The sequence below is a fragment of the Delphinapterus leucas genome, chromosome X, assembly GCF_059928025.1.
Source record: "Delphinapterus leucas isolate spDelLeu-1000000601 "Yukka" chromosome X, BTC_Dleu_Yukka2, whole genome shotgun sequence".
NCBI classification, from domain to species: domain Eukaryota; kingdom Metazoa; phylum Chordata; class Mammalia; order Artiodactyla; family Monodontidae; genus Delphinapterus; species Delphinapterus leucas.
In genome coordinates this window covers 119065085-119085466 of record NC_143150.1, presented here as the reverse complement: position 1 = coordinate 119085466, position 20382 = coordinate 119065085, and the positions used below count along the sequence as shown (strand labels likewise).

The window sequence follows — 20382 nt, the reverse complement described above, 5'->3', positions numbered from 1 at the left end:
TCCTAGCGGGAGACACAAGAGTTTCAAGGTGGTGGTTTCTAATTCTGGAAGGCTGTCCGTGCCATGTGGGCAGTTCACCTCAGTTGAGTTGCCGCCTTCTGGAGAATTAAACTTTAGGCTTGCCTTCCTATCCTGTTTCTGTTTCCTGGAAAGATGACATGCCTGGAGTGTTCTAGGAAGTTCTCATTCTTCTTCCCTCTGCCCAGCTCAGTGAGAAGCTGTGATCCGCCCGTGGGCTTCTGCCTGGATTCTGACCCAACCTGCCCTTGCCATTTTTGTGGATATTCACATGCTCCAAATGCTGAGTCTGACTTTCAGGGGCTTGGAGGCTGATGGAAGACTTAACTAAAATCGTGTTCTCCAGCTTTTTCTGATCTCGAACCTGTGGAAGCTTACCAGCCCTGCCTGGGATCTCATTTCCCTCTTTTGCTCTTCCTTCCACAGTGGGTGGTGATAACCATGATAATAGTAATGGTGGTGAAGAAAATGTGGTGGCTTACAGATGGGATATGGGACTCTGTCATCAGGGAATGCGGTATTCCTTGTTACATATTTTTCTCATAGACCCTTACCCTTTTAAGTACTGAACCTGTACATATTAGTGGAATCTGATGGATTTCTTAGCTAACGGCACATTCTAGCCTAATTCAAAAGGCTATACTGCACCGTGGCCATCTTTTTCTGTGTGTCTCCAGGTCCTGCCGAGGGCGTCGGGCCTGCTCGCCCTCACGCTGTAGTCTTCAGCCTGCTGTTGGTGATTCTCACAGCTGCCCAGTTGCTGGCAGCCACCCCTTGGTCTCTCTTTCCATTCCCTGCACCCACCTGCACCTCCCGTGCTGTCCTAGAAGGAACTGAATTTCAAAACCAGATTTCTAAGCTTGAAAAATTAGGAACACCCTACAGCAGTAATACGTTGCAATTCTAGAATACATTTAAGTTTTTAAAGTGCCTTCACTTTCTTATCTCTCTGAGTGAGAAAGGGGCCTCATTTTTATTATCTTCATTCTGTAGGTGAGGAGACTGAGGTTCACGGAGGTCACAGCTAGAGAGGGTCGTGGCCAGGAGTAGCCCCTGGACCTCAGGACTCCTAGCCTGGTCTCCACGGCTCAGCCACACCCATCACGCCATCTGCCTGCCTGTCTATCTCTCACCAGCAGGGTTCCCCGCTCCTTCCACACCCATCCCTCCCCCCCGCCTCCCCGCCACAAAGACAAAGATAGTGGCACTGGACAAAGGAAGTAACGGTCACCGCGGTCTGGTTTGGGGAACAGTGTTTTAAAATGGCTGAGACTTCTGCCCACATATTTCTGGGAAGCAGTGGGGCCTGAGAGAAGTGGGCTGGAGCCAGCTGTGGGCGGCCCGCTTGGAGGGTGGCCCTCAGCCCCGTGGCGGGTGGCCCTTGCAGCCCCAGGTGGCCCCAGGTAGCCTGCTGGGCTGGAGGAGAGGCTCTCTTGGGCCGCCATCTTTTGCCGCCAGGGGGCTGGAGCAGGGGAGGTGGTTGTCCATCTTCGTGCGGGCGCATGAGACCGGCCAAGGCAGGCTCACACTGCTTGGGCCTCCCGTGCTTCTCGGGGCTCCAGCAGCCTTTCAGTGGTTTGCAGTTAAAAGGTGCCCATGTCCTCACTCCAAGAAGCCAGAGCGCTTCAGTTGGGAGAAAAGCACGTCTTCTATAGCTGACTGAAGCTAAGGGGACGTGTGTTGCTAGTTTGCTTTGGGCCTTGTTAGCATCTCAGCTCCGCATTCTGCCCTGCTTATCCAACCCAAGGAGTTTAATGATCGTCAGAAATCCAGCATGCTTCATACCAAGGAGGGGTTTTATCTTTGGAGTAATGTTCAAGAGGATGGCATCATGCAGTGCGACATTTTCTTTCCGGAAAAATTTGTGCAAACAGTATACAAACTATATTCTCCTTGCTCCTAGTTAGTAGCACTTTTTCTTTGAATTTTTATGACATTTTATGATGAAAAATTTGCAACGTTTGCAAAACCTTAGCACAGCTAGTGGTTTCTGAAGTTGTCTTCCACAGAGGATTGAAAACGTAAAAAGAGGATTAATGTTTTTGTAAGTATTTCTCATTACTCCCAACAACTTATGATGGGAAAGTAGGCTCCATGTGTGTTGGTAGTGAACAAGCTAGTTCATGATTTAAATTGGAGAAGGAAAAGTTGTATGGTTGACAAAATATTTTAGTGATTTCACTTCATAATATTCTCTCTACGATTTGGGACACAAGAATATTTTCTTATAGGAAAAGCTGCATAGATCATTTAGACTTAACTGTGGGACTTTGATTTCTTGTGGTCATGTGGTCCTGGTGGTGTATTTTAAGAAAATCTTAAAATATGTAGCCCAATAGATTTCTTCCTAGCCTTCAGGGGAGACTGGTTCAAAATCTATTATTACTAGGCTATCATGATAGACCAAGAAACCCTCAAGTCTGAACCCATCATTGTATAAATAGATAACCTCTTGAGAGAGTTGTCTTTTAGGCCGGAATTGGTTCATTAATCAACTTCGATTTGAGAATGGCTTCATGGCTAATGCTCTGATGAGAGGAAAAATATGTTGGTTTTTCTTTCTTTTTAATTGTGCCTTTAGCTTTAGAGATAAAATTATGGAATCACAAAAATGTGGAAGCGGTCAAGTTTTCCACACGGATACCTGTACCTCATGTTTACCTGTTGATGTGTTCTGTACTAGCCCAGGTGCTGCTTAAAACCTGTTTAACTGCAGACATGAAACCCAAGCAAACAACAACTAATCTTTGTTTCAGCCACTCCTAAGGATTCCAACAGTCTCAAAGCAAGACCAAGATCCAGGTAGTGTTTGTTTAACTTCTACTTGAATGCCCTTTGTGCCATGCCCCTGACTAGAAACAAACCTCCCAACCCAAAATCTTTTCCCTTCAATTTGAAGCTTAGGATGACGGTGAGTTCACTAGTCATGAGGGGCCTGACTGGAGCCCGCAGTGCTGCTGGGGAGGCGCTTAGTTTCTGGGTTTGTTGGTGCTGGGAGAGGGGCTGCTGCTCTCCAGCCACCTGACACAAAGAAGGGGCAATGTGATATGACCCTCTTGCTGCAGGATGATAACGAATAGGGGGAAAGTAGCTTTGGAAAGCGGGAAATACCGTTAAAAGGTAACTAACACTGAAATGTCCTATCATGACAAGGTGCACACCAAAAAATAGGAAGTCTGGGGGATAAAATCTAGAGTAGGGAACTAAAATGCTTCGGCAATTTCAGTGCAGCTCGGAACTTCAGGTAAGCAGTGTTTGTGGACTGTTTCATCCTCTTAGAGCCTCTTCTCAACTTCACAGTTTTTAAGTCAGTAGAGGTTAGTAGAAGAGGGAGAGCCAGTAAGGCAGTGCTGTGGTTGACATCAGACATCAGAAGGGAGGAATGAAGAGAAATACAGACTCTCATGGAAATACTAGAACCTCAAAGAGGGGAAATGGTGTTGAGACTGCTCTTTACCAGTAGACTGCAGTGGGAGACAGGATGCTACGTGTGTGTTTTCCAAGTTTTGCTTTGGCTCTTAGTGACTTTTTTCTTCCTTTGGCTGCTAGATGTATTCCTGAGAAAGTGAATTTAAATCGGATTGTATTTTGTATGCTTGCAATATTGCCAATTTAAGGAGCTCTCGTCTCCTTGTAAGTCAAAGAGTTACCCCTTGTAGAAGGTACAGATATCTGTGTTCATATTTTTTAAAATAATAGGTACACTAATTCATTTTGGTAGGAAAAGAAGTTATAGTTCCTGTTTCTCTCAATGGCCACCACATTTGCTCATCCTGTTTTTGAAGGATGAATGGATCTTTTACAAGTTAGTCCATGCTGGCTTTAGGATGTAGGAATAGTAACATTTATCTGCCTTCATAGTAGGCAAACCCTTCTCTGAATGGCAGAAATTGAACCTCACAGTTTTTACTTCTGCTGGCTTCCTCTCAAAGCAGTGAAATGACAAAATCTCAGTCACATATTCTATTATTAATATGTCTGCTAAATTTTATATACGATTCTCTTAGGGATTGGTCTCTTGGTCTAATTTGGATGTTTTTGTTTTCACTGCACCCAACTGGGTCCTTACTGAGACCGTGAGAATTAAATTATTTTAATCCTCCTTTTTAGAATAATAAAGCCATGTAGAAATGTAAGGGAAAGGGCAATCACCCTTCTAACACTGCTACGTTCATCATTTTGTTGATTCCCTGCACATTTATGTTTTAATTGGTTGCAGTCATAGTTTTACTGTATCACTTATTGGATATTCATTTAACTTTCCATATAAAAATACAAATACGCAGGTTATATATGGAAGTAAAATGGAATAAGATGTAGTATGAGATTGTGTGCTCAATTATATGTATGTGTGTTTATATACACACGCACACACATGATTTATAACATGTACACATTATTTTCTCTTTCTTGAGTGAAAAATGTCACTAGAGCTGTATCTGACATAGAAAGTTCTTTCTAGCCAGGGTCTCTAATTTCCTTTTTTAATCAAGAGTTCCCACTTGAAAACTTTGTTGTCCTTTTCTATGGTTTCCCTTTTATTCTGGTTGAAAGGATCAGAGCACCCTTCCTGCTAGTTCCTGCCTGCCTTTGTCTTGCGTGTCTTGCCAGTTGTGTTACAGGGACCACCCCAGAGCATGTCACATGCCATTATGGTGGCTTTATTAAAGATTGCAACCTTGCATGACAAAAAACCTCTGAACTACCACAAAGAAACCTTGAGGAAGTTATTCAGGAAAATAAGAACTTGCTATGTCAAAACCAGCTTTACCGAGAACTGAAGTTGCTCAATAGTAATGGATAGATTCTAATTTCCCGAGTGCCACTGTAATAGCTAAATACCAAGATACTTTTCTGAGTTTAATTTATCTATCGGACACATCTCTGATCAAAGGTCGTTTTCTTCTTTGACAGGAAGTTAGCTCAGAAGCTGAATAGAACAGACATAAGATGTACACATGAGCTTCTTAGAAAATCATATTGGGAATTCATCCGCAAACTTATTCCCAAGCGATAGAGTAATGTACTGAGTTGAATTAATTTAGAAAATAAGTAGGGCTCTAATATGTAGTCTAGCTGTGCCCCAAGTTTTCTTCCCTGGCTCATAGGCAGGCAGTCTCAGAACATTTTAAAGATATAATTTAGAAACTGAGACTGGAATTTGAATGAAACCTATGTAACCTTCTAGCTATGTGACCTTTAGCAACTTACTTAGTTCCTTTTTCATTAAATGCCGTGAATTGGAGTTATAATCTCTGAAATTGCCTAGTTAGCTCCTGCCTTGTTACAGATTGAGAGAGAAGGTTAAGAGGAGGCTTTTGTTTTGAAAATTTCCCCAAACCTGTATTTCTCATGGTAAGACAACCAAGGCCCCTCAACCTGACTGATGTGTGTTTTCCTCTCCTGAATTTCATTTGTGGCATATTCCGTTGAACATTTGATTCTTACTCTCAGCTTATCTGTCCCAGTTCCATATGTGCCTGTTATCACGTTTGCATGTAAACAGGAGAAGGGTTCTGCGGTCAGTTAATACCATGAAGCCCTTCTATTAAAGTATGGAAGTACCTAAGTGGAAGGGTTTACGTGTTATTAACAATTCCAATCGAAATGGATTTGAATTTACAGAAAGCGTTCCCTCTGGGGTAAGTTCAGGTCTAAGGTATAATAAGAGCAAAGAGGTTAAAAAAGGTTGTGACTCAGGCTTGGGGGTCGGGCGCTTGTTGCAGCTGGTGTGGTATCCAGGGGGCAGCACCGTGCCTGGCTCCTCCGGGAACTCAGCAAGCCTTGGCAGTCGCTTTGCCTTTTGTGGGTGTTTTCTGTTTCAGCCCAGTTTCAGAGAGGAAAGCTTTGCTGTCTGCCTTCTGACCTTCCCTTATTTTGCTGCAGATCCTACTCTAGCACCTCCATAGAAGAGGCCATGAAGAGGGGCGAGGACCCTCCCACCCCGCCACCGCGGCCACAGAAAACCCATTCCAGAGCCTCCTCCTTGGATCTGAATAAAGTCTTCCAGCCCAGTGTGCCAGGTGAAGTGCCCCTCTGCACCCCAGCCCTTCCCTTTCCTGTTGGAGTCATTGGATGGGTGTCACTACAGAGGCCTCTGTGGGTCCAGAGAACGAGCAGACCTGGCCCGGACGGCCTTCACGTGGCTGGCACATAGATATCACGTGTGTCTGGAGCCTTGCCCACACTTGCTATGGACCAGGAATTATGAAATTCTGTACCCAGAGGATGAAAATGCTTCCTCCCCAGACAGTGCACTGAGTGTGTGGCCAGGGTCTTGTTCTCTGCATCGTGGTGATTTGTGTCCAGGATTGCCATCTGTGATTTCCTCAGATGCTTATGCCATTCTTCTGTGAAAGGTCTCGGTGGTCAATGCCTGGCCAGAATTTTCTGCATTTTATCCTTCTGGTGCAGATCCTGTGTCCTCCAGGCTTAATGCTTAAGGGGGCTCTGCTTTCTAAATCTGACTGATGGTTAGGTGTTTAGTGTGGGCATCTGGGTCAAGGGCTCCTTCAGTTGGGCTGCTCTGGGGCTTCTGGGGATGGGACTTGCTCAAGGCAGCTGCTGTACAGCTGGGCTGGAGGCGGGGAGTGTGGGGCGGCCTGTCTGCTCCCCTGGCTCCCTGTGAAGAGGAGCTGTCCTCCCGGGAGCCTGCGGAACCGCAGATGCGAGCCATGCCTTCACATGAGTGAAGGTGCTAGCGTACAGCTGCTGTCCCAAGTGTTATTTTGGGAGGCGCAAGGGCCTTTCCACTGACTAATGCAGGCAAGCTCTAAATACAGTGATTTCCTGGAACTTTTTCTGTATCTCTGTGCATTTTAAATCAAGCCAACCTCAGATGCTAGTGATCTGCAGTTGATTATCTTTTTTACTAAAGCAAGGAAAGAATCTCCTTGGCTCACACATGAGCATGACCCCTGTGTCCCGGCAGAGCTCGGCATGTTTTATTTGTTCTAATAAAGCACTCTCCTCATCGTAAAGTTATAGATTGTTTTTTAATATACCAGAATCTGGAACTCTCTATGAAATTTGATTCTTTGCCATGAGTTCATCAGATAAAAATTTGTCTTGAATTTCCCCCCATACTTTGATCCAAATTCTGGCATAATTTCATAGTAACTGGTATTTGGGGTGGGAGTAGCCACGGATGATGGTGCTATAAAAAATTCACGTGGCTGGTGGATGTTGACCTAGAAGATTTTTCTGTGGACACAAGAAGATTAAAACAATCTGGGCAACCATCTCCATACGTTTTCCTTGCAAGGAGAGAGGCTGGAAACGTGCCCCCCCCCTCAGGCTGTGTCTCTCTCCCCACGAGGAGCGCCAGCTATGCTGGAGAATGGACGGGCCGTGGCCTTTACCACGTGGCACCCTAGAGTGGGAGAGAGAAGACTGAATTTGGAGTTCAGCTCAGCTGCTTATTAACTGTCTGATTTTCAGCAAGTGGCTTAATCTTTTCTGCCTCTCAGATTCCTAATTTCGAAAACAGGACCAACCCTCCAGAGAATTACAGGGTGTTGATGAGGTAATAGATGTCATTCAAGTAGTGCCATGTTTGGCTCCTAGGCACTCACTCCCACGGCAGACCGACGGGGAGAGGGGGCTCTGAGGAAAGCCCCTGACTTCCTGACCCCCGGTGGGACAGTTCTGTGCCTCATTCCTCGCAGTCCCCGGGACGGCTCGCAGAGGTACCGAGCCGTGGCCACCTGTGGCAGTAGCCCCTCATTAACATACCTTGTCTGGGTCCGCTGCCCTTCTGCCCTGTCGTGCTCGCCTCACACCGAAATCAAATGCCCGCTCCCAAATCCCAGCGGTAGGGGCTGCTTTCAGGAGAGCCTGAATTCAGACGGCTTCTCTTTACGTCTCCGATGTTGATAGGACTTCAAGGGAAAAGTATTTTCATTTGATAAATGCCAAAGAATAGCTAGGTGGGTGACATCTGTATTCATAGCTTAATTCCACTGTCTTTCCAGTACAGGTTTACACAAATGAAATTTTAACAAGCAGTTTAAATTGATCACATGAGAAACAGGGCATGTCTGCATTATGAAAAGCAGGTGGTACCATTTCGTCTACTTAATTTGTTTGCCTGTGGGTTAATTCTCACAGGAAAGTACAAGGGTCTGTCTAAACTATGTAGAATTTTAGTGTAGTGCATATTGCTAGAAATTACTTATTAAAACTCTGACAAGCTAGGAAAGCACGAGGTAGAGTCTAAACCAGTCACCATAGCACCGTCAGTGAGAACCGTGGTGCCCACGTAGTCACCCCTCTGCCACACTTGTCTTTATGTGTCACTCTAGCTAAGCTGGGTCACACTGTGCTTGCTGTCCTATATCCTGAGCTTCCTGATTAACCCTCTTTCATAATATGGAGCTGTGTCATTTCTTCGTGCCTGGGTGACGTGGTTGATTGCGCCCTGTGGGGCTTTCTGTGTCCCCGTCTCCCCCCATCTCGTTCTCCTGTCTCTTCCTCATAGTGTCCTCTCGTGCTCACATGCTGCTCCCCTCTCCTCCCCTTCCCTCTCTGTTTCTCTCCTCTCCACCCGCCCCCACGGAGGCATGGACCTCTCTTTCCCAGGCTCCGCCACCAACCTCTCTCTGCTCTCATGTCATAAACAAGGTAGAGGTTATTAATGACTTCGTATCTATATCTTTGTTTCCTTGTCTACTTATTTTCTTGGGCTGAAGTCGGAGATGCTGAGTCAGAGGCCATATACCTTTGGAGTGTAGATACAGGTTGCCAAACTGTGCTGTCAAAAACTTGTACCTTATGAACTTATCCCACTGGTTACGTCGCCTGAGAGTGTTTCCTCACAACCGCATCAGCACTGGGTAATGTTCGTCTTTTTAATCGTTACCTATCTGATAGACAAATGTTTGCATTTCCTTGATTCCTAGTGAGCCTGAACATCTTTTCCTGTGTTGTTACTAGACATTAATATTTCTTCTTTGGTGAATTGCCCGAGTGGAGGCACACTTAGCTTCCGGCGCTCCTGCTCTTTGCCCAACCACAGAAACCGCTTGTCTCCTCTTCATTTTTCCTGTGAGGGCCTGGACCTGTCTTATCTCAAGCCCTTGGGAATGTGAAGGTGGCCTTGGGGAGGCTATGCTAACCTGCTCCTTCATGCGGTCCATGTTCTTCCAGCCCCCAGTACCCCATCTTTTAGCCAACTTTATCACTTAAGACAGACTCTACCTGGGCCATCCTGTTTATAACAATAGAACGAGGAAGGGGTAAAGAAAACAGGGAAAGATAATGTGCGATGAAATAAGATATGAACTTGAGTTGAAAAGGAAAGATAAAGTGAAGCTAATGTTTTTAAAAATGAGAATCACAGGATTGTGAAAAACAGAGTGAATGAGGCTAAGTTGCTGAGTCAGAGTAGCCTAAGGTGGAGCGATAGTGTGGAGAAGAAGTAGGATGGAGAGAAGATGCAAAGAAGCAAGAATGAAAGAGGGAAATGAAGGAAAAGGTGAGATGGTTGTTATATAGTGGTGATGATGTTTATACAGAGGGAGAAGCAAATAGGATAAGAGCCTGAGGAGACCAAGCGGGGGCGAGCCCACAGACTCGGTGTAGGATTCAGATAGCATTCAAAGGACTCTTGGGAAGGAAGGAGTAGCTCAGAAGTGGGTGGCACTAATGCCTTCAAATTTATGATAGGTAACATAATATGGGGAAGAATTATGAAGGATTGTTTTAGATTGTAAATCTATAAAAATGAACCAGGCCAACTCTGGCAGTGTGGGATAGTTGGCTTTAACCTTGATATCTGCAAAGAGGGTGTGAACATGTGATTTGCAGGAGTCTAGACTATCCCAGGGCTCGAGATAGGTAGGTGCTAGCATTACACCTAAAGCGTCTGATTTCATAGGGAGAAGTTGACATAATAGGATCGCTGTGCGGAAAAGGGAGCTCACCTTTGTCATAGCTGATTCAGGCCGTGGAGCCATCCTTTCACAGTCCCATTGTAGCTGCTCTGTTGGAGAGAAAAAAATGTGCAAGAAGGTCTAAGGCGGTGATGATGCAAGCATACAAAATCTAGAGGCAGTCAAGCCTGGGACTTGCTCAGTGAGGTTTAGATTTTATAGCTCTATACTTACAGCCACGTAACATGTTTTATTACTGAAATTCCTGTGAGAAAAATCAGCCAGTGAAGACGATACTTTTTAGATCCTAACCTCTTTTTCCTCACTGGAACAGTTGTTTTCATAAGGCTTTCCCCCCCCCCCCCATAAAAGGGTTTCTTCTGTTTCATTGTGTGGGGTGGGAACTCCCCTCCTCCCACTCTTGACACTGCCCTGCCTCCTCCAAAGCCATGGGTTTGCAGCCCGAGGTTTCCATAGTGACGGTCAGCTGCCTCAGTGCTACACACAGCCCTGTTCAGCCACTGAGCCTCTGCCTGGCAGAAAGGGCAGAGATTGGGGGGGGGGGGAGACGTAGCCATCCCTTTAGAGATTCAGACCAAGAATCTTCATCATGTCCGCACAAATCTAACAGGGGCAACTTGGTCCCTTGGATAGAGCTAGCTGCTGCGCAGTGGGAAAGGAAGTCCCTGGCAGGGCCGCCACTTCCCAGTGCCACCCCGCTTACGTTAAGAAAGGAGAGTGCATTTTGGTGGACAGCTCTTTCCACCACATCCCGTATGGCCGAGGACACTGAGAGCCACATGTTAAAACCATTACGATGGCCAAACGAAACACATCCATGGGTAGTATCTGCCCATGGGTAGATAATGTCCTCTCTCTGCTTTAGACACACTGATAATAAAAGTTCACTCCATGGTTAAGAAATTATGGTACATCCATCTCATGGAATCTTATGAAGCTGTTAAAAAGAATAAGGTACGTGTACTAAGTGGAGAGCTGTCTGAGACGAGTGAGAAAGGCATTGGTGCATGATACGTATGTTTTTCATTGTATAGACAGTTTTTCGGAAGGATACTTGAAAAAGTGGTAACAGTGGTTGCCTCTGGGGAAGAGAATAGGATGACCGGGGCCCAGGTGTAAGAGAGAAACTTACTTTTCATCGAATATCCATTTGTATCTCTTCAGTTTTGCCTCACGTATAGATATTACTGACTACAAAAAATATACTTTTCACTCTATAGCTGCAGTGACCAGATGGCACCTGAGAGTACCACAGATGGCCTTCCCGGATGACTTTATCTGTCTCAAACCTGTCTACCAATCTGTATCCAGGGTATTTTTACAGCCGATCTGCTGCCACCTCCTAGAATGGAGCTGAAATGACAGAGCATTCCAGAGCATTGTTTAAGGCTCTGATATGTTCTTCGGATTCCTCCTCAGTGGCCCTCCAGCACTGAGGAATAGTTTTGGAGGACTTCCCATAGCCTCCATTGTGAGATGTATGGATGGGCAAAGGGTTGTGATCAGGGCTCTGTCTTAATTTGGTGGTGGTGGGGATGTGTTTATTGAGTGATGAGCTGAGAACAGTCTGTCCTGGGTTTTCTACAGATGAATATTTCTTTCTGCAACTTTAATTAATTAATTAATTAATTAATTTATTGGGCTTCTTTGGGTCTTTGTTGCTGCACACAGGCTTTCTCTATTTGCGGCGAGCGGGGGCTACTCTTCCTTGTGGTGCGTGGGCTTCTCATTGTGGTGGCTTCTCTTGTTGTGGAGCACAGGCTCTAGGCACGTGGGTTTCAGTAGTGGTGGTGCACGGGCTCAGTAGTTGTGGCTCGCGGGCTCTAGAGTGCAGGCTCAGTAGTTGTGGTGCATGGGCTTAGTTGCTCCGAGGCATGTGGGATCTTCCCGGACCAGGGCTCAAACCTGTGTCCCCTGTATTTGCAGGCGGATTCTTAACTACTGCGCCACCAGGGAAGCCCTCTTTCTGTAACTTTAGAAAAGGTAAACCCCTTGGGAGTAAGAGATGGTCTCAAGACCAAACTTGCCTTTCAAGTTTTATAAAGGATGAATTTGGCCACACAGATGGCTGTGACCTTATAGATTTCCTTATTGTATCATTGCTGTGAGAGCTACTTGTTCCCTTTTAAAATCTAGTAGGATTTTGAAATCTAGTGGAATTATGGGATTCCTGCCCCATGCCCAGACTTTGGGGTCCACAGTACATAGCCAGCCAAGGGTTCAGTTTGTCAGTCTAGACAGTTCTTTTTTTAAATGAAAGCTTTACTGAGGTATATATAATCCACGTTCTATAAAATTCACCCTTTTAAAGTGTACAGTTCAGTGGCTTTTAGTGTATTCACAGTGTTGTACAGCCACCAGTATTGTCCAATTTCAGAACATTCTCACCACCCCAAAGGACACCCCATACCTGTTAGCAATCATTCTCCACACCGCGCTCCTCTCCCCAGAGCCATGGGCAATCACTAACCTACTTTCTGTGTCTATAAATTTGTCTGTTCTAGACGTGTTTTGTGATGGGCTTCTTTCACTTAGTATCATGTTCGCAAGGTTTATCCATGTTGTAGAATGAACCAGCACTTCATTCCTTTTATGGATGAATAAATAATATTACATTTTATGGATATGGCACATTTTATTCATCCATTTATCAGTTGATGGACATTTCGGTTGTTTCTACCTTTTGACTATTATGAATAGTACGGCTGTGAACATTCATGTACAAGTTTTTGTGTAAACAAGTATATGTTTTCCTTTTTCTTGGGCATATACAGGAGTGGAATTTCTGGGTTATATGTTAACTCTTTGTTGAACATTTTGAGGAACTACTGAACTGTTTTCCAAAGAAGCTGTACCAGTTTACCATCTCAGTAGCTATGTATGAGGATTGCAATTTCTTCATATCCTTGAAACCTTTGTTACCATCTGTCCTTTTTATTTTAGCCATCCTAGTAGGTCTGAAGTGATGTCTTATCATGGTTTTCATTTGCATTTTCTAATGACTAATGATATTGAGCATCTTTTCCTGTGCTTATTGGCTACATTTATGTCATCTTTGGAGAAATGTCTATTCAGAATCTTTGCCTATTTTTAAATTGGGTTATTTGTCTTTTTTTGTTGAGTTGTAAGGGTTCATTATATATTCTGGATACAAGTCCCTTTTCAGATATATGATTTACAAATATTTTCTCTCATTTTGTGGGTTGGTTCTTTCACGCTTTTTGATGGTGTCCTTTGAAGTGCAAAAGTTCTTCATTTTGATGACATCCACTTTATCTGTTTTTTCTTTGGTCATTTGTGCTTTTGGTGTCATATCTAAGAAACCATTGCCTAAGGCTTCCCTGGTGGTGCAGTGGTTAAGAACCCGCCTGCCAATGCAGGGGACACGGGTTTGAGCCCTGACCTGGGAGGATCCCACATGCCGCGGAGCAGCTGGGCCCATGTGCCACGACTACTGAGCCTGTGCTCTAGAGCCCGCGAGCCACAACTACTGAACCCGTGCGCCACAGCTACTGAAACCTGCACACCTAGAGCCTGTGCTCCACAACAAGAGAAGCCACGGCAATGAGAAGCCCGTGCACCGCAGCGAAGAGTAGGCCCCACCCGCCGCAACTAGAGAAAGCCCACGCACAGCAACAAAGGCCCAATGCAACCAAAAATAAATAATAAATAAAATAAATAAATTAAACAAAAAAAGAAGATTCCATTGCCTAACTCAAGGTCACAAAAATTTACTCCCCTTTTCTTTTAACAGTTTTATATTTTTAGCTCTCACATTTAGGTGTGTGATCCATTTGAGTTGATTTTTTGTATATGGTATGAGATAGGGGTCCAGATCCATTTTTTTTTTGCATGTGGCTACTCAATTGTCCCAGTACCATTTGTTGAGAAAATGATTGATTCCCGTTGAATTTTCCTGGTACCCATGTTGAAAGTCAATTGACCATCAACATAAAGGTTTATTTCTGGACTCTCATTTCTATTCCATTGATCTATATGTCTATCCTTATGCCAGTACCGTACTGTCTTGATTATTACAGAATTGTAATAAGTTTTGAAATTGGAAAGTGCATAACTACCCACTTTATTCTTCTTTTTCAAGATTGTTTTGGTTATTCTGGGTACCTTGCATTTTCATATGAAATTTAGGATCAGCTCGTTAATTTCTGTTTATTAAAAAAAAAAAAAGCCAGCTGGGATTTTGTTAGGGAGTGTATTGAATCTGTAGATTAGTTTGATTAGTATTGCTATCTTAATATTTTTTCCCCAACTTAATTGAGGTTAATTGACAAATAAAAATCGTATATATTTATGGTGTACACATGGTGTTTTTGATTTTTTTTTTTTTTTGCGGTACGCGGGCCTCTCACTGTTGTGGCCTCTCCCGTTGCGGAGCACAGGCTCCGGATGCGCAGGCTCAGTGGCCATGGCTCACGGGCCTAGCCGCTCCGCGGCATGTGGGATCTTCCCGGACCGGGGCACGAACCCGTGTCCCCTGCATCGGCAGGTGGACTCTCAACCACTGTGCCACCAGGGAAGCCCTGTTTTTGATTTTAACAATATTAAGTCTTCCAGTCTTAATGGAAGAATGTATTTTCATTTGTTTAAGTATTTCAACAATGTTTTGTAATTTTCGGCATACAAATTTGTACTTCTTCAAATTCTTACAGTCAGCCCTCTGTATCCTCAGTTTCTGCATCCACCGATTCAACCAATTGTGGACTGAAAATATTAGGGAAAAAAATTCCAGAAAGTTCCAAACAACAAAGTTTGACTTCGTTGTGCACCAGCAACCGTTTGTATTAGGTAGTATACGTAATCTAGAGCTGATTTAAAGTATATGGGAGCATGTGCATAGGTTATATGCAAGTATTACATCATTTTATATAAGGGACTTGAGCATCCTTGGATTTTTGTATCCACAGTGGGTCCTGGACCCAATCCCCCAGGGATACTGAGGAACGACTATATTTTATTTATTTTGATTTTATTCTAAAAGAAATTGTTTTCTTAATTTCATTTTTGCAATCTTCATTGCTAGTGTGTAGAAATATAATTGTTTTTTGTATATTGACCTTATATCCTGTAACTTTGTTGAACCTGTCTATTTGTTGTCTGGACACATCTTATCCTTAACTTAGATAATGAGGTAGGGAACATACTCATTATTCGACTTCAAACTGTTTATCTAATCCTGCATCTTTCCACAAGTCAGGGAGGAAATCCCTTTTAGTGTTTGGGAAACATGGAAAGAATCATTACTGAATGCTTGCAACCAGTTTTACTTTTTCTCTCATTTGTGAAACCAATTGATCTAGTCCCATTTATTGAATAGTATATTCTTTACCCATCAGTATGCAATGTCCACTCTGTCCTAAGCGAAGTTTCCCTATTTGCAAGAGTTGTTTCTGGGCTCTCTGCTCCATTAACACCAAGTACTAGGTATCATAGTGTTAACGGCTGATATGAATTCGAGGCTTACTTTGTACAAAGGACACATTTAAAGTACTTTATATGCATTATCTCTTATCCTTACAACAATCCTAATGAGGTAGATGCTGTTTTATCCTTACTTTAGAGATGCAGAAACTGAGGTACAGAAGTTAATTTGGCCCAGGTCATGGAGCTAGTTGATGGTGGAGCTAACGCTCAAACTCATGCAGTCCAATGCTGGAGCCTGTGCTCTGCTGCCTCAAGAAGGGGCAAGTATTTCTCTTCTCTCTACCCTACTTGCGTCTCCCAACTTGTCTATTTGGCCAGATATTTACTAGGCACGTCTCTCTCTGTTCAGGTGCCTCTGCTGCAGATTGAGTTCTTAAGAGAGGGTAGAAGGCAGAATGCTATTATTCCTGTTGGTTGCAGGCCTCACCCTGCTTCACCAGCCAGCCGAGGACTGGGATTCATCTCCAGACCTGGGCAACTGGCTGCTACTGCAGTCATTTGTCTTTGAAGGGCCAGGGAATGCCTTCCAATTTTCTAGACCTGAATCCTTGCTTTCAGGCCTGGTCTTGTTTGTGGAGGGGTCTATCGTGAGAAGTAACACACTCAGAATTCATGAAGTTTTCCCCTTGGGCTTCTCAGTGGTTGATAGATAAAAGGTGTTGGCTTTTATAAAAGGTATAGTGTCACTTTGTCATGAGATTTGAAGTCTGGAAGTTCATTTAAACATAGAGAAGTAGATGTGACTGGGCTGTTGGGCTCGGTGAACATTTTTGGAGGTAAAAATACAGTCCAGGGGCTTCCCTGGTGGCGCAGTGGTTGAGAGTCCGCCTGCCGATGCAGGGGACACGGGTTTGTGCCCCGCTCTGGGAGGATCCCATGTGCCGCGGAGCGGCTAGGTCCGTGAGCCATGGCCGCTGAGCCTGCGCGTCCGGAGTCTGTGCTCCGCAGCGGGAGGGGCCACAGCAGTGAGAGGCCTGTGTACTGGGGAAAAAAAAAATACAGTCCAGGTGCTTCAGGTTTGTCTGTGCCAGTGTTCAGTGTGTTCATCCAGACTCAGGCCAGTCTCAGCCTTTCGAAGCTGTGGTTGCAGTGTACTGTCTGTCTTTGGCTTCTTTTTGCCTTTTCCTGTTCCTTTCTCTATTTATAGAGGTTTCTTCTTTTCCAGTAAGTGATGTGAGAGTTTCTGTAGTAGCACAGTGCATGCTTTGTATCTGTAAAAGACAAAAAGCTGGAGGTTTACAGAGGCCTACTGAGGTGAGGGTACGGCTGGTCCTGCCGTTGGGCAGCGTGCTTTCTCTTTTAGATCCACCATCCAGTTTTACAGCCCTCCCTGCTGGCTGAGTGCTTTAACTAGGGAGTGTGGGGAGGAACAGGACTGGAATCTCTGGAGGATGGGGTGGGAAATATTAGTGTAACCTTTATTTTTAAAATGTTTGTAAAACTCGTTTGAGTAATAGAAAAATACTTTCTCGTGTATAAAATTCATACATTACAGATGCGTCCCTTAACCTCATCCCCACCAAGCCCAGTGTCCTCCCCTGGGAATGTATTTCTCTGACATTTTCTAGTGCACTTATTAATGTATATGTGTACCTGTGACATCATTTTTGTTTTTTGTATTTAAAATAATTGGCGTCACGCTGTGCATGTTTCCCCCAATGCTTTTTCATACTATATTATTTTTTGGAGATATATCCATATCAGTACTGGTAATTTTGTCATTCTTTCTTTTTTTTTTTTTTTTTTTTTTTTTTGCGGTACGCGGGCCTCTCACCGTTGTGGCCTCTCCCGTTGTGGAGCACAGGCTCCGGATGCTCAGGCTCAGCGGCCATGGCTCACGGGCCCAGCCGCTCTGCGGCACGTGGGATCTTCCCGGACCGGGGCACGAACCTGCATCCCCTGCATCGGCAGGCGGACTCTCAACCATTGCACCACCAGGGAAGCCCATGTCATTCTTTTTATACGTGTTCTACACACTGCCTACTCCGTTAAAAGCTGTGTTGTGGAAAATTTCAAATGTGTGTAAAAGTAGAGAACCCCTATCCCCAGGTTATTTTGATGCAAATCCCAGGTAGTGTATAGTTTTATACATAAATACTTCATATGTATCTCTAACAGATAAGGCCTTTTAAAAAAATGACTAAGGCTTTATCATATGTAACAAACTTAGCAATAATCCCTCAATATCATCTAATATCTAGCCAGCGTTCAGATTCCCTGAATTGTCTCAAGTATGTCTTTTTTTATAGTGGCTTGTTCCAGTCAGGATCCAAACAAGGGCAACATGCATATTGTACTTGTTTTGCCATCTGTTAAGTCTCTTTTTATTGATAGGGTCCTTTTTAAACCCCTCCCTTGCTATTCATTCATTCGTAAGAAAATCATCCACCCCGTAGACATTTCCACGTTCTGTATTTGACTTGTTCTCTGTTCTTCCATCTCCTGTATTTCCTATAAATGAGTAGATAGATCTAGACTTCTTTAGAATCAGATTCTACTTTCAGCAAGAAGACGTCCAAGTGATAACTGTGTACTTCGTACCGCATCACGTTAGGAGGTTCTCAATGTCTAATGCCTCTGTTTTTGTCATGTTTGATTGATCGGTGGATTCACGTAGTATTAGCCTGATTCATCCATTATGATAAAGATCCCCAACAGCCTTTCAAATAATGGTTTTATCAGGTAATGATCACCATTGCCTGCATCTAGCGGCATGTTAGTAAATGGTTAACAACTGGCCATTATCAGTTTTTATGGTGTAAACATTCCTGCCATGGCAAATTTCACTCTTACTGATGGGTCGCTGAATGTGGGGTTTAGACAGATCTGCACAGTTGGCTCTCACAAGCTGGTATGAGCTGTTTCTAGCAAACCACTGCTTATAGATCCATGATTTCATTGGAAGTTGCAGAATGGCGATACTCTATTTTATTTCTTTTACCTTTATTAACTTGGATCATGGCTTATTTAACCATTTTCCTATTGTTGGACATTTTCCTTATGACCCATATAATTCTAGTGAGCTGAAGAGTACCACAATACAATTTAATTGTCCGTACATCACTAAATTCCTTATATGCATTTGAGTTTATAGAATTGTATGAAAACTGAAATAGACTTCAGTACTGGTGATCAGGAAAAGTGTCTTATTCATTTAACCAGTACTTAGCACTTAACTGTGTCCTTGGTACTATGGAGAATTCCAAGAGGAATATGGATATGGCCACATCCTGCCAATCAGTATTACAGTTACATGGGAGAAGGGTGCTGAGTCTCAGTGGTTTCTAACTAGCATGATCTGTGGATGTGTTGGGGAGGGGTGTGCAGACTTGTGTAAGCTAATCTCTGAAGGGTGGATATGATTTTTGCAGTCAAATTCTGTTCATTTTTCTTCGGTATCTGCCTTGGTTCAGTTTTTATTACCACTTGCCTGGGAGGCTACTTAAGTAATCTCCAGTCTGGTTTGCTTGCTTCATTCTTTACTTCATAGAGCAACAGGATTAATTGTTTTGAGCACAACTATGATGTGTCACCTCCCTCCTCAAAACCCTTCAGGACCTTCTGTGTAAACACTATAGATTCCTTTGTCTTGACAACTGGACCTGAAGCCATTAGAGTACGTGAATTCAGTAAGGGACATAGTACCATGACCTGGCATACCCAGGGAGGAGTGTATTTCAGGAATAGGTGGAGACTGTAAGTCTAAAAGTCCGCTGACTGGCCAAGGAGAATGGAGACTAGGGGCGAAGGAGTTTGTAGGAAGTCAGAGGAGTCCATTGGCATGGTAGGATTAATTCAGATTGCAAAAGGTGGTGGAGTGATTAAGAAACTTTGGTGTGAAGTAGTTATCACAAATTCATTTTGAAATGTTTAAGACTAAAAGTTGGTTTGACTATATGTCATATTTTAAAAATTCATCGTGGAAAAGAGACAATTCCAATAGACTCTTTCTCCAGGTTGCCTGTCTGCCTGCCTTCCTTCCTGCCTACCTTCCTTCCTTCCAACACACACACCTGTGCGTACATGCACATGCTCGCGTGTGCATGCATGTGCCCATGCACGTGTGTGCACACACACAAGGCTGGTGATTTAAGGAGTTTAGTAGTAAAATGATAAGGAGAAATACATTTATGTAAATGTAATATGAGAAATGAAACTTGTCTTTCACTGAAGTTAAATCTTATGTGTTTTTGTCATTTAACTCTGTGTCTCCATTTGAGAGCTAGCTAACCCATGTCACATATCCCATGGTGCAGGAACAAGGAGTTATTGGTAAACACTGGCAAATAAATTCTAGAATCATAGAAAGTCAGTGCTAAAAGAGAACTTGAGTTCTCTTGTCATCTTGGCCAACTCTCACATATTACAGGCTAGGAGACTGAGATCCAGAGAATGTAATTGTTTTGTTCTCCATCAGAATCCTTTGAAGATGGGAAATCTTTGTTCAGATCTTTGTTGCAGCAGATTTGGTGTCAGAGAAAGCAATCTATATTAATTTAATTTGGGAGGCATGCCTTACGATTTTTCTGTGGGTAATAACACTAATTAATATCTAAAGTTAAATAATATATTAAAGAATAAATTTGTTGCCCTCTATATGCAAGAAACTAATATCATTTTCCTTTTTCCTTCTATGTAATTTACAGTGTTGGACAGATTTCCCTGAGGTACTTCAGGGAGACAGGAAAGGAAGTTTTGCCTTCATAAGTACTTGGAGATGTTAGGAATATATCTGTTCTTTTAATTAAAAAATTAAGTTATTATCAAAAACCTTATGTGTATCTGTGAGAGAGAGAAAAGGAATAGAATGCTGAACCCGTAGCTTCAATAATTATCACTGTGTTTCACCCATCTTGTTTCACCTGTATTCGCATATAATGATACTTTTTCTCCATGCGTAGCTTTAAAAAAATATATTAAATAAACCACAAGATCCTACTGCATAGCACAGGGAACTATATTCAATATCTTGTAATAACCTATAATGGGAAAGAATCTGAAAAACAGTATATATCTTTATCTATAAAAA

General features: G+C 43.4%; 1 protein-coding gene across 5 annotated transcripts in view; it reads left to right on the top strand.

The window, feature by feature from the left end:
- Positions 1 to 20382, top strand: part of REPS2 (RALBP1 associated Eps domain containing 2) — a 240008-nt gene that overhangs the window by 129366 nt on the left and 90260 nt on the right. For 4 of the 5 annotated variants that reach the window (XM_022562671.3, XM_022562667.3, XM_022562666.3 and 1 more), the window contains 2 exons: positions 2775 to 2820; positions 5905 to 6041. The exons of the other annotated variant lie outside the window; for it this stretch is intronic. In XM_022562671.3, coding sequence (XP_022418379.1) covers positions 2775 to 2820; positions 5905 to 6041 — 183 coding nt within the window. The remainder of the gene's footprint in view (positions 1 to 2774; positions 2821 to 5904; positions 6042 to 20382) is intronic. 5 annotated transcript variants of the gene reach the window in all.